This window comes from Ammospiza nelsoni, chromosome 1 (assembly GCF_027579445.1).
Source record: "Ammospiza nelsoni isolate bAmmNel1 chromosome 1, bAmmNel1.pri, whole genome shotgun sequence".
Lineage (NCBI taxonomy): Eukaryota > Metazoa > Chordata > Aves > Passeriformes > Passerellidae > Ammospiza > Ammospiza nelsoni.
The window spans coordinates 10,286,205-10,299,448 of record NC_080633.1 but is presented as its reverse complement, the minus strand read 5'-3'; the positions used below and the strand labels follow the sequence as shown (position 1 = coordinate 10,299,448).

At 36.7% G+C, this 13,244-nt stretch overlaps 1 protein-coding gene across 2 annotated transcripts in view; it reads left to right on the top strand.

Moving 5' to 3' along the window:
- Positions 1-13,244, top strand: part of NCAPG2 (non-SMC condensin II complex subunit G2) — a 43,485-nt gene that overhangs the window by 17,860 nt on the left and 12,381 nt on the right. For both annotated transcript variants that reach the window (XM_059488007.1, XM_059488014.1), the window contains 9 exons: positions 3,527-3,652; positions 4,521-4,700; positions 5,692-5,844; positions 7,423-7,645; positions 8,887-9,011; positions 9,870-10,043; positions 12,285-12,355; positions 12,603-12,756; positions 12,928-13,101. In XM_059488007.1, the coding sequence (XP_059343990.1) occupies positions 3,527-3,652; positions 4,521-4,700; positions 5,692-5,844; positions 7,423-7,645; positions 8,887-9,011; positions 9,870-10,043; positions 12,285-12,355; positions 12,603-12,756; positions 12,928-13,101 (1,380 nt within the window). The remainder of the gene's footprint in view (positions 1-3,526; positions 3,653-4,520; positions 4,701-5,691; positions 5,845-7,422; positions 7,646-8,886; positions 9,012-9,869; positions 10,044-12,284; positions 12,356-12,602; positions 12,757-12,927; positions 13,102-13,244) is intronic.

Genomic DNA, 13,244 nt, shown 5'->3' with positions numbered 1-13,244 from the left:
TACTCTAGAAGTGAGAAAGGCATTTGAAATTCTCAAAGTTGAAAGTATTTAGTATTAACTTCAGAAGTTGTTTATAATGGATTTTATGAGTTGCAGGAAAGAGTTGAGATCTGCTTGGTTTCAACAGAACCCTGTGGTAGAGGTGGGAATATGAAAAGTCATTGCTAGGCCAGTATCTTGTTTGGTGTTACATTAAATCTTGGATCCCATCCTTTTAGAATTTATATGAACAAGAACCCTCTGGATGAAACATTTATGTCCTGATGCCAGAGAATGATAGCTACAAATCATGGCTTCCTTTAATTTCTCCATTTCTGTCCCTAAAAAGAATAGAGGTTTTAACTGGTTTTTGGTAAGTTAACAAAGTACACTGTTCCATTCTCAAGGGAGTTGCTGCCTGTCAGTGAAGGGTTGTAGTCACTTGCCAAAGGCCAGGACTCAGATGTGAGACTAGACTGCTTTTTGGAGGAAGATTCTGTCAAACCTTATGAAACCTGCATACATTAATTTGGAGGAATGTAACAGAAGATGTGTGATCTGGAAAAAAAGATTACTGATTGATTTGCAGCAAGACAATGGGAGAATTCCAGATTCCACAAGTAGCTGAAATTTTTAACAGCTGTTATTCATAATTTTCACATCACTAATGGTTCCAAGGCTGGAACAAATCATGTAATGCTGCATGAAGTGTTTGGTGGTTTGAACTGTGCTGTGACTCAGAATCACCAGTAGTTTAAAATACACAACTAAGAAGGGAAGCTTATAACTGTTCTTATAACTGTTATGGATTCTACTCCAAAGCTTGAAGTGTCAGTTTAATTTTAGATAACTAGTTTGATGCTCCTATTTTAGTCAAATCCCTAATTTAATACAGAGAAGAACAAATTCTGTTCTAGAACACTGTTTATGAAACAGAAAGGACACACAAGGCCTGTTTACTCCTTCTTACAGAGAGCAAAAATACTTCAGTTGTAAGAACACAGTGAGTTCCAGAACTGTGGATGCTGAAACTACTTAATTTAATCTCTGAAATCTTTAAATTGAGAATGACATTTTGTAATACAGTTCTCTGGTTTTTCTTCAATTGCTTGTTTTGCAAGTAATTAGGTTGCACAAGCTTCTGTTGGGGCTTTTACCAGCACATTTTTATAAGCCTTTATGCAACTCTCAAGTTTTTATAATATAAGCCCATATGTAACTTCTTCATCATTTTTTCATGTTCTTATTATGAAAAGCAAGAGTCATACAAACATAAAAGAGATGTGCAGTGATTGGTTGTTAGTATGAGAAGATATATGGATATAAAAATACAATTATCTAGTGTAAGTAGTGATTAAGCTATTTCTTATCAAGCTGAAAAAGTCAAGAACCACTCCTCCAGGAATTCAAGCTGTTGAAGGAAGTGACTCCTTTAAAGTGTTTGGTTGTCTTTTTAAATATTTTTTAACATCCCACACATTTAAACTAAGATGTCCTGGGAGAGCAGTGTTTTAAATAATTTGAAGTTAATTTCAGAATCTGTAAGACCAGTTAAAGTTTAAAAGAAAGCTGTGAAAATTAACTGAAGAAAAAAGTAAATTATGGTTTTAAAAGGCTCTGGAAGTTTCTCAGAATAGTAAAAGCATATAGTAAAAGAAATATTAGTTATTTAAATTACTGCAGGCTCTGGCATGGAAAAGTCAGTGTGGATTAAAACAGACCATGAATTTAAACTCTCAGGGTCTACCTCTGTGAAGACATTGTACAAGCCTGAATATGCAAATACATTTGGGATAAATTCCAGTTAATTAAAGGCAGGAATTTGAACTGTGGGTACTCAGTTCAGAATTAAAAGTGAGCTTAATAGAATTCAGTGTAATGCACTTAAAAAGTTTATGGAAATTAACTTTCTGGAATGGCTGTGGTAGACAAGGTCTAGGGTATTGCACAAAACCACATTTGAATTAATTTTCACATGCAATGTTAGTGCAGAAGAGCTATTTCACCCTGAATTCACATATTATCTTGTTATGTGTTAATTCTTAAATATAGACAGGCTCAGAGTTAAAGGATTTTCTATAACTTTATAGGATAGAATTAAGAATTAGGTCTTGTCATCTTTTAACTGTTTGCATTATCCATAGTAAATAAAGGAAAACACAAGTCCCTAACTAAAGAATGTATGTGTCTGCTTTGTTTGCTTTTGTAGTATCCAATTTCAAATTCCTCGTAATTTTGTTGACTTGAACAATTTGGCATGTTATGGTCCTACTCCACCATATCAGGCTTGGTCAAGAAGAGAAACCTAAACCAGATTGTAATTGAAGTAATTGTTACTATTGTGGTTTTTTTTCTGGTTTTATTTGTCATTAGTTTATTTTGAAGTAATTGTTACTATTGTATTTTTTTCTGGTTTTATTTGTCATTAGTTTATTTAAGTCTAAATATTACATGGTTGTTGCCATGTTCCTTTTCCCTGCTTTGATCTCAATGTGCTTTATGACAAGGGAAGAAGATAATTAAATTATTAGCATAGTCAAGAATGTCCCTGAACTGTCTCATCTTGCTGTTAAAATTAGGCCTACTTTGCTTGTTATATTGAGGGCTTTTATTTTTTTATCGGACACAAGATCTGGACAAAATTCTTCCTTCCAAGTCTCCTTTCCAAGAGAAGTCGATAGAGGCTCTTCATCACTGCACTGCTGTCTTTGATAAATAAAATGTAGTTTGGTGGTTAGATTTCAGCTTTCTCCTTGACATGCCTTGAATTTCTTCATGGTTTCATTGCCTGCTCTCTTTTTCTGTCCTTTGAATCCACAGCATCAATTATCTTTCACTCAATGATTGTCTAAATATACACCTTTTTCTTTTCCCTTTTTTGTGTTTGTGTCTGTATAACCAGTAAAATACATGGTGGAGTACAGTGAAAATTGTTGAATGTGGTAAAATGTTGTGAGGCTTCCCATAGATTTTTGATGAGCTGCCTGGAGCTCAGAACATGTTCCTAATCCTTATGTGCAGGGATGCAGAACTGAATAAGTTTTTGCTGGATAAGTTACGCTCCAAGCTTTCTGGTACTTAGTCACTAAATACTGTTTTCTTGAAGAAACAGGCTTGAGCTTTTCAATTAAATCACCTGTCTCTTGACAAGCAAGTTAATTAATCCAGTCTGATTGAATTCAAGAGTCTTCTGTCTTGAAGAGGAGCTGTAAGGCCACCAAGAGAAATCCCAACTGCTTTTAATTTATTCACTTTACAGAAAGCAGAAGGGCTCTGACTGTGATTCCTCAGGGTCGTTGCAGCTGATGTGCTTTGAAAGCTGACTGTAACAATAACTCAGGTTTTACTGAATGGGCAGAAATGTAAATAAAACATTAAAACTCTTATGTGACTTTAAGTTCTTCCATCCATTTGTAAATTAATCTCTTCCATTTACTTAATTAAAAACACTTGTTGAAATGTTTGGAGAACAGTATTTGACAGGATGCACCTTTGGATATTTACAGTTGATCCTTATGGAAAAAATATCTTTTCTCCATTGTAACAGGCCAGAAACTCAGAAGTTCGAGCAAATGCAGCGTTTTTGTTTGTGGATGCTTTTCCTGTTCGTGATCCCAGTTTTACTGCTGAAGAGATGGACAGTGAAATTCAGAAACAGTTTGAAGAACTTTTTGTAAGTTTTAATGAAATTAAAATGTTAAAAATGAAACTTTTGTCAGAACTAACTAAAAACAAAATCGTTGATGCAATTAAAATGTATGGGATTTCTGAATAATTGTAGGGAAATAGAGGTCTGTGGTACAGAAAATACAAAATTAAACTAATATTTTTAATTTCTATAGTATGTTTTCTGCAGATGCTATACACCACTTTAAAAAGGAAATATTTTGGTTTGTTATTTGTTATTCTGTGAATGAGAGATGCCTTTGAAAGATGAAATGCATGAGTAATGATCTTGATCCTTACTTAACCTAGGATTGTGGGGGAGAGCTTCACAGTTACCATGGAAGCACTCAATCAAAGTTCAGTACTGTATTACTAAATACTTGTGAAATTAAGTATAATGGAGAGAACCTAAAAATCTCCTTACCAGTCCAGATGGGTGAGAATGAGCACAGTATTTTCATTAAGAAAATGTTGGGGGATTCCTGAGTTCACATCATATAATTGAAAGTTTCAAAGTTGTTATGTTGTTCCATAGGAACAGTGATCAGTGTAAACTCATATAAATAGAAATCCAGATATTCTTAATTAAGTCACAAATGCAAGACTTGATTTATTTAAAAAGAAAAAATTCAAAAGTCCAATGAAAAAATTGGCCAGTAGTTACCTTAATTTTGCTTCTGGTTTAAATTTCCTTATTTTCTTCATAGTAAAATTCCTTGAGGCACTATTGATATTACAGTTCTTTTATTGTATGACAGTTTTCATAATGATTAAAATGTAATGGAATGCCTTTTGTTTATGATAGGCTCAGATCAAACAGCAGTAGAGTCACAATTTTCCAAATGCTCACAGTGTTGTTCTTTTGTTTGTTTTAGAGTCTCTTAGAAGATCCCCATCCAGTTGTTCGCTCTACAGGGATACTGGGAGTTACTCAGATCATATCCAAGTACTGGGAGATGATTCCTCCAACAATTCTTGCTGATCTTTTAAAAAAGATAACTGGAGATCTGGCATGTGATATAACATCTGCTGATGTTCGATGCTCTGTTTTTAAAGTAAATGTTTTTTATCATGATTGTAATTTTTCTGTTTTACTTGATGTACAGGTTTCTAGTATAGGCCACTTTAAATCAAGGAAATATCTTGTTCTTCAAAATGTCTGAGGCAATAGAATTCCTCCTACATGGAGGTTTTGCACATTTCATAAAAGCCACATGTTTGGAAGACACAAATGTCTTTTGAAATAGTAACTGATTGCCTTTCTGACTGTAAGGTTTTCAATTCCAGTTGTACACAGACTGTTTGGACCCAATAATTAATATTTTTTAGCTATTAGAAATAACGCTTAGACTTGAAAATATATGTAGGCAGTTCCAGAATTTCTTACATCACTGACTTTAAGGCATCCCAAGGCATGCACAATTGGGATTTTGTTTCCCACTTTGTGTGTCTGAGGTTTGGATGGATGTAATTCCACAGCTGGTCTGGTCATGCCTCCTCCTGTGCATTGCTCACTATGTTAGAAATAGTTCATCTACATCTTTCTGGCATGTGAGAAATAAGTGATAGCTTGGACAGAAAAATGAACTCCCTAATCAACATTTGCACTTGAAGATTTTGTCTGTGTCACTTCAGCCTCAGATTGAAGCTGTCATCCTGTTAATCCTCACTTGCTCCACTACTGCTTCATGGGGGAGCTATCCTGGATAAGCAGAAAGTGCTGATTTAAAAATTAATTGTTAAAAAAAAAGTATTTCTAATTTGAAATCATCATATTTTAGAGAGCTGGTGTGTCCTCAGGCAGAGGGCAAGACCATGGTCTGAGTGTAGGGCTGAAGCTGATTCATCTGAAGTGAGTTCACTGAACAGAGTTCACTGCAAATTTGAAGTAATCAAAGCAGATTTTACCAAAGAATATTACAAAAACAAGCATGCACAGTGTCTGCCCCTGCTTTGTTTAACATGACAAGTGTCACAGTCCTCTTCAACAATTTTTAGCTACAGATTTTTCGGCTCCATTCTCTGGATTTGATTTTTTTATTTTAGTGCCTGCCAATAATTTTGGACAACAAACTAAGTCACCCACTCCTGGAGCAGCTCCTGCCTGCAAGCAGACACAGTCTGCATGATAATTCTGAGAAGGTGCGAGTGGCTTTTGTGGAAATGCTGCTCAAAGTGAAGGCTACCAAGGCTGCCAAGGTAGGATAATGGTACTTGATAAGTAGCAAGGAGACAAAATCATGGCATGTATTTAAAAAAAAAAAAAAGTAGATTTTGAGACTGCTGCAGTGTTCTTAAAAAAAAATAACCTGCTTTGCTCTGGTAATACTCTTAGTATCTGTGGTATCCCGAGCGTTCTGTGGGGCCTTGTTCTCTCTGGATGGGCAGGGGAGAGCAGTGGGTTACAGCCACTTTCCTCAGCTGCCCAACTCTTCTAAATGCCTAACACCTTAACCCTAAGTAGCTTTTTTGCTCTGATTCTTCTGTTTTTATAATGTCTGCTTCTATTTTGTGGCCACATCCTTCAGGATTTTCATGTCCTTTACAGTGATTTTTAATGTATTTTGTATTCTGCTGTGGACTCTTATTTAGGGTGCCACTGTCCAGCCACAGGCATTACAACATCTTTGAGCTCTTATTCCACTCTCCAATGTTTATAGTTTCCTAATATCAATTTTATATTTTAATTTAACAATGGTTTAGTCTCTTGCTAAGACTAATAAAGACATAAAACTATTAGAAGGCATCCAGAGGAGGGCTCTGAAGGTGGTGAAGGGTGCAGAGGAGAAGTCATACAAGGAGTGGCTGAGGTCACTTTGTGAATTATCCTGAGTTTGCTGCAATTGAAGACAGAGAAAAAAGATAATTCTCTATGTTAGGGCTTTTTTAGGGGAAGGAAAGATCAGGTTTATATAAAGAAAAAAAATCCTAGTAAGTGTTAGATGTTTTTCAATAACTCCCTATTGATTTAAAAACTGTAATGTGTATCTCTAGGAAGTCCTGGGATCACTTTAAACTTAGTTTTTATGACAGTTTTAATAGGGACATCCATAGCTCAAATTCACAGGGTAATTATCTGATGCAAATATTTCTGCTAAAGAGTAAAATAAGTTCTTTGGCATTGAAAAATACTTTTTTGTTTGTTTTAATTTTAATTTGTCCAGCATAATTAATTCAGAATCTTCTCAGAAAAACTACAAATGTAGTGTTACAGCTGGCAAACAGCTGTGTAGTCTTTCTGAATTTCATAGCATTTGATTTCTGTGTTACAAATAAATTAGAGCTCTGCTAAGAATGGGATGCATTCAGTATTTAGTAATGTAAGCTTTGGGATGGTTTTGGAAACGGTGTTGATCCATTTAAGTACACAATACTTGTGAGTAGTTTAGACCTACTTTGTCCTGTGAGGAGAATATGAAACATGGCACATAATGGTAATAATTGTATTTTATGGTGATATCCTTGTAGTGTAAATAATTCTTCCCTGTATCTATGGAATTGCATTAGTATTGCAGGTGAAGTGGAATTGCTTGAACGACAATTTTAGCAGTGAGTCAGAGATACCAGGAGATTTAAAACATCAGCACAGCAGAATGACATTGCAGCAGAATTTGACCTCCAGTACACATTGGTGTAAGAATAAAAGATGCTCATGCTTTCCTGGTTGATGTTCTTTGTATTTGATTAGACTATTACCATGGAAATCACTCAATGAAGGTGATGTTTTTTTCCTCTGTTTTTGTTTCACTCCTTTGAACATCTTTTTACTCCCCAAAGTTCTGGAATATCTGTCCCATGGAGCACCTCCTGTCCCGGCTGGAGGCGGACTCTTGGCCGGTGTCGCGGCGCATCGTGAACCTCCTGCTGAACTCCTTCTTCCCCAGTGCCCAGCCCGAGGATGTGTGGTGTGAGCGCTGTGTCACCCTCATCCAGATGAATCCTGCAGCAGCCAGGAAGTTCTATCAGTATGCCTATGAATTCACTGCCCCCACCAATATAGGTAAAGCACAAAACCTTGGGAGCTTTTGGGATTACTGATATCATACGATGTAAATGCTTTTTTCTTATTTCTGTAACAGGGGTACATTGTTGCTGGTTTTTTTTGGGGTTTAGTGTAGTATTAGTTTGTAGTTTTGGAAATTCTTGACACCAGCAATAAGCACAGCAGGCAAAGTTATCAGCTTTTTCAACAGTGAGGAGATCAAAACTTCTCATCTCTGTTCTTATGATGCTGTACTGTGCACTCCCATGGTGGTACCTGGTCTATTCCCCTTTCTATTCCCCTTTCTCCCCACATGTACCTTAAAATTATCTCAGTTGATACCTATTTCTCATGTAGAATTAAGGTAGCAAATACCCTGATGCCCTAAGTGATTTGAGATCTTCATGTGAAAGATGATATAGAAACTGAAAAATGTTTACATCTGGTAATCTGAGTGTCTGGGATTTGTGGACCAGGATTTTCAAGTTGCTCAGAGAAAATCTAAAAAGTCCTCCTTCAGAAAGCTTCTGAAAGTTTCAGTGAAGAGGGCATGTACTGCCCAGCATGTCCTGCTTTTTAGAAAAGTTCTGTTGAAACAAGTAAAATCAGGAAAATTTTGTTTCAGAGGAGTTCTGTTAAAACTCAAGTAATCAGCATGGAGTGACTTGGGTGAAATGCCCAAACCATTGCCTCTCACTGATCATCTTGATAAGGTTATGAAATCAGCTTGTTGTACTTCCACCAGAGTGGCATAACCCTTTCACTTTTTCTAGAGCTGAGCTCCTTGTTCAGGAGTGCAATGGTTGGGCTACATCTTTTCCAAAGGATGGGAATTGCCACAGGAGGGAATGGGAATTGACATAGGAATGAACATTGACATCGAAGGGAAAATGTTCTTGAACGTGGGTCATTAATTTAACAGCTGTGCCAGATTAGATGTAGGAGTTGTGGAAGCTTCTTCTGGTTCTGATTTGATAAAGTGGTGATTATTTGGGGTTTTCAGTATACTGTTTTAACAGTAAAATTCCAGAGCCTGATGATAATATTGTCATTTCTTCTTCATACTTGAGGATATAAAACATGTTCACGTTTTTTCCATTTCCTGTACAAGGAATTTTGCTCCATTTTTTCCTAGCTGTTTCTGGTTCCGTTGCCTACTTTTTCATACTGGCTTTCCAGCATTGTAATTAGAGCACTTATTACCAACATGCATAGCAAATAGTAAATGTCTCATTTATTCCTGCTCCATTTAAATGTAGCTAAATTGATGCTCACCATTCGGCGCTGCTTGAACGCCTGCATCCAGAAAGCAATGAAAGCCAGTCTTCATGGCAGTGGGGATGAGGATGATGATGAAGATGGAAGTGAAAAGGAGAACACCAGTGTAAGAAAGTCCACTCTATTCTAAATTCTCATAACTACTTTTCAGTGGTGCTTAATGTGAGACAGAATATGGCAGAAAGTCTAAAGGAATGTCCTTGGGCATCTCTGGAGTTGGAAGGGGAGAATTGCCATTATGTTGCAGACATCTTTTCATAAAAATCTTTTCTTTAAGATTTTTCCTTCTGGGAAGCTGAAGCCTCAGAAAAAGAATGTAAACAATGGTTATCTGCTGCTGTGGAATGCAACAGGTACACCTGTGATTAGCCCATGTTGGATGTGTACAATTAAGGGCCAATCAAAGACCAAGCTCTCTCTGGGACAGAATCAGAGAGAGCTCCTTTGTTTATTCATTCCTTTTCTATTCTTAGCTTAGCAAGCTTCTGAGAATTTTTCTCTCTATTCCTATTAGCATAGTAATAATGTAATATATATAATAAAATAATAAATCAAGCCTTCTGAACATGAAGTCAACATTCTCATCTCTCTCTTCACCCTGAAAAACCCTTGCAAGCCCTGTTACATTATTGGATTTTCATGTCCTGCAGTAGCAGAAATCTGATCAAGTAGCTAGAAAAAGATAGAAGGAATATGAAGTTTATTTTAAATTAATAGTTGTCTAATTCCAATGTTGATTATAAATTGGTTTGGTTTTGCAGTTAAATTATTTTAAAAATTACTATTGCAAGATATGTGAAGTTAGAGAGATTAAAACTCAGTTATGGAGTTCCTGTTCTACGGTGATGAGTGTCTTTGTAAAGAATCTAGAAGGATTTTTTCTAGTGTCTTTAGAGCCTTATTTTAATTTAAATTTCTATTTGAAAATATCATTGGTAATATCATCTAAATGTTTGTATTTCAGGTGTTGGATAATGTGTTGTCAGTAAATGATGTGGCCAGCATGGCAAGTTTGTTGGAGATCACTGTAATACTCTGGAGAAGCATCCACAAGGCACTAGATCATAATGAGGATGCCAAAGAATATGCTATCAAGAAATTTGCTTCTGTACTTCCTGACTATTTTAAAGTATTTCAGGTAAAGAAAGCCTAGATTTTCCTTTATTTTCTCAGTATTTTCTTCTGATGCTTTCATGTTTTATATCTTTTATCTATTTTTATGACATTAAGTATTCTTTTTCATTGTTGCTATAAACTATAAACAGCAGCAATTTTCTTGGAATCCCACAAATGGGCAGAAACTATTCTCCAGCTGCAGTGTCTGAGTGATGAACCATTATCCAAATAGTCAGCTCAAAAATACTTTTGCAATAAATTGCTCTCCTTGTAAGGTTTTTCTAGGGTTTTATTATTTTGAATGTTTTAGAACTTTTGGAAAACAGTAAATACAAAAGAGCCATTGTAGAATTAGTACTCAGTGTACATTAGAGTCCACATGTTTTTCTACCCATTGTCCTCCAGACTCTTCCACCAGCACCACTTCTATGATTCAGCTGCAGCTGAAGCAGCTGAGGCTCTTTTTGCACTGAATTTGAGCTGGCAGAGTGCACGTGCAGCCCAGAAAGCCAAACATGTCCTGCTGACCTCCTGGAGTGAGTCCAAAGGATGGCCACCAAGATGATGAGAGGGATGGAGCACCTCTCCTAAATGGAAAGGCCTAAAGAAATGGGATGTTAAGCCTGGAAAGGAGAAGGCTCTGGGGTTTGCCTAATTGCCTGCAAGAAAGACAGAGAGGGACTTTTTACAGGGGAATGTAATGACAGGACAAGGGGAATGGATTCAAACTAAAAGAAATTAGGTTTAGATTAAATATTAGGAAGAAATTCTTTTTTCTGAGGGTGAGACATTGGCACAGGTTGTCCAGAGAAGCTGTGGGTGCCCCATCCCTGACAGTGTTCAAGGCCAGGTTGGATGGGGCCTGGAGCAACCTGGCTAAGTGGAAGGTGTCCCTGCCCATGGCAGGGTGGCTGGAACAAGATGATCTCTAAGGTCCGTTCCAACCCAAACCATTCTGTGATTCTGAGGTTTCTACTAATTTAAATCTACTCTCTAATAATCTGTAGATGCATTTATTTTTTTATTGCCTGGATTCAATATAGTCAGTTAATTAAAATCAGTCATTTTCAAATTCTCAGTCTCCTTGCTGTGATTGTTTCAGTGTAGTTCTTGAGGAGGATGCCATCCTGAGAGTGGCCAATAGTGGCTGCTGCACCCAGAGTGAATTTGGAAGGATTACATACTGGATATCTTTTTCTTAGTTGATGGCTTTTATGCTGAAGTGTCCTGAAATATGGTGGCTGCTCCACTGCAACTTTGCTTTAGATAATCAGAGAGTGAAAAGCAGCTCATTGCTACATATTACTCTGCAGCACAGAGACACAAGTGCTCTCTACCCTGAAAGCATTTGGAAGTTCTCAAAGACATTCCAAACTTTTTTGGCAGAGGATGTAGCATCCTTTCTGAAAGGGTCTGGTGAACAGACAAGATATCCAGCTTTAGCAAGCAACCTCTTTGACTTTGATATTCTTACACAGTGAGTATGCAGCTTGGATCTAAAAGGACCTGTTATCAGAGGCTTAGTTCCTAATAGGCTACAAACATACTGAAGCTGCCTGTCTCTTTCCTGAAAAAGCTACAAATATATTTTAAAAGTTCTTTTAAAAATATGAGCTTTAAAAAAAGGTTTTAGATCTTGGAATGGCCAAGTAGATGATCATTTCATTTGGCTGTTTCCATGAAGTTTGGACATAGAGATAAACCATTTTTGAAGAGTTCTTAACATAGATTGGTTTCTGTATAAGCTGAGTGAGATTCTGTTGTGGCCTAGACCATGTATTATGACATGTTGTAATGAGTAACAGTGCATTAAACAATGCCATCCTTATATAACAACCTTTTTCTTTAGTCTTTTTAATAAGTTTGTCTTGTGAATGAATTTAGGCATTTAAGGTTGAGAGGAGTTAGGTGGTGTCATGGCTGTGCAATTAAACCTTAGTCTCTAGTAGAAAAAAAATGATGAGGAGCTGCTATTTCTATTGCAATGAGTATTAACTTAATGGAGCCATGACTATTCATGGTAGTTATTCTGGCAGTTTGTCAGAAAGTGAAGGATATGATAATTGGTAATTGACCTCCAAAACCAGGAATCAGACATTTCAGATTGCAAGCCATATTGTTTTGAGCTCCTTTCAGCTCCATTTGTACTGTAAAAGGGAAATCCTTAATTTGAGGAGCTGTAATCACAATTTTTCAGTACTGTCTTTAGTTTTGCTTGCATGTATGTACCTCTGTGTCATAGAGTGTCATTCTTTGATCCTAGGATGAGCGGTGCATGGCTCCACTGATTATTCTGGCATCATTTATGCCCCCTGCTGCTATTCCTACGTTCAGGTACTGTTTGGAAATCCAAAATGCAAATGACAAGAAGTTTCTTGCTGGCTGTATTTGTTAATTTTTCGCAATCTGATATATTAAATACCCATTTGGGTAAATTAAGACACTAAAACTGTGATAAGTCAGTAAAATTTGTGATGTTCAAGTCTGTCTCATTGGTGAATCCTTATTTTGTATTTTACTAATTGTTTTCTGCACTTATGGGTGTGAAGATAATGTATCTCTTTGTTTGTTTTCTTTTAAGCTGTGGTGTGGTTTCCAGACTCAGAAATATTGACAGTGGAGCTGACCAAAACAAATATTCTATCCTGATCGACTGCCTGTGCCGCTGGGGTCAAGTGGGGCACATTTTGGAATTAGCCTGTGATTGGCTCTCTGACTCACTCACTCCAACAAAGGTGTGCAAATGCATGTCACAGGGAATAGAGGAATTGCCAGACTGCTTTAAGGCATCATGCTTTTTAAAAATAGAATAAGACTTGTCAATGCTGTATTATTCTGCTTTGAAATCAGTTCTACAGTCAGATACTAACAGGGTTGTACTGGTTTTGTGCTTCCTTCCTATTCAGAATGCTAAATCAGCTGGGCGTCGAGTACGGATCCATGTAACACAGGAATCCAAGCCAGACCTAGCAATTGATTACATTGAGTATTTATTGACTCATCCTGTCAATTGTGGTTGCCTACTTTCTGTTCCTAAAAATAAACTGAAGAAGCTTTTGAAAATCCTCGGTGCTGCAAAGGTAGTTTTCTCCTTCTCATAAACAGTGCTTATAAAATCAGTGCTTAACATCATATATTGCCTGAGTCAAACTAAAATGCCTGCAAGAACAAATAAATGAGGTTCATTATGCCCTCTCCCTTTGTAAAAAGATCTTTTTTGTAG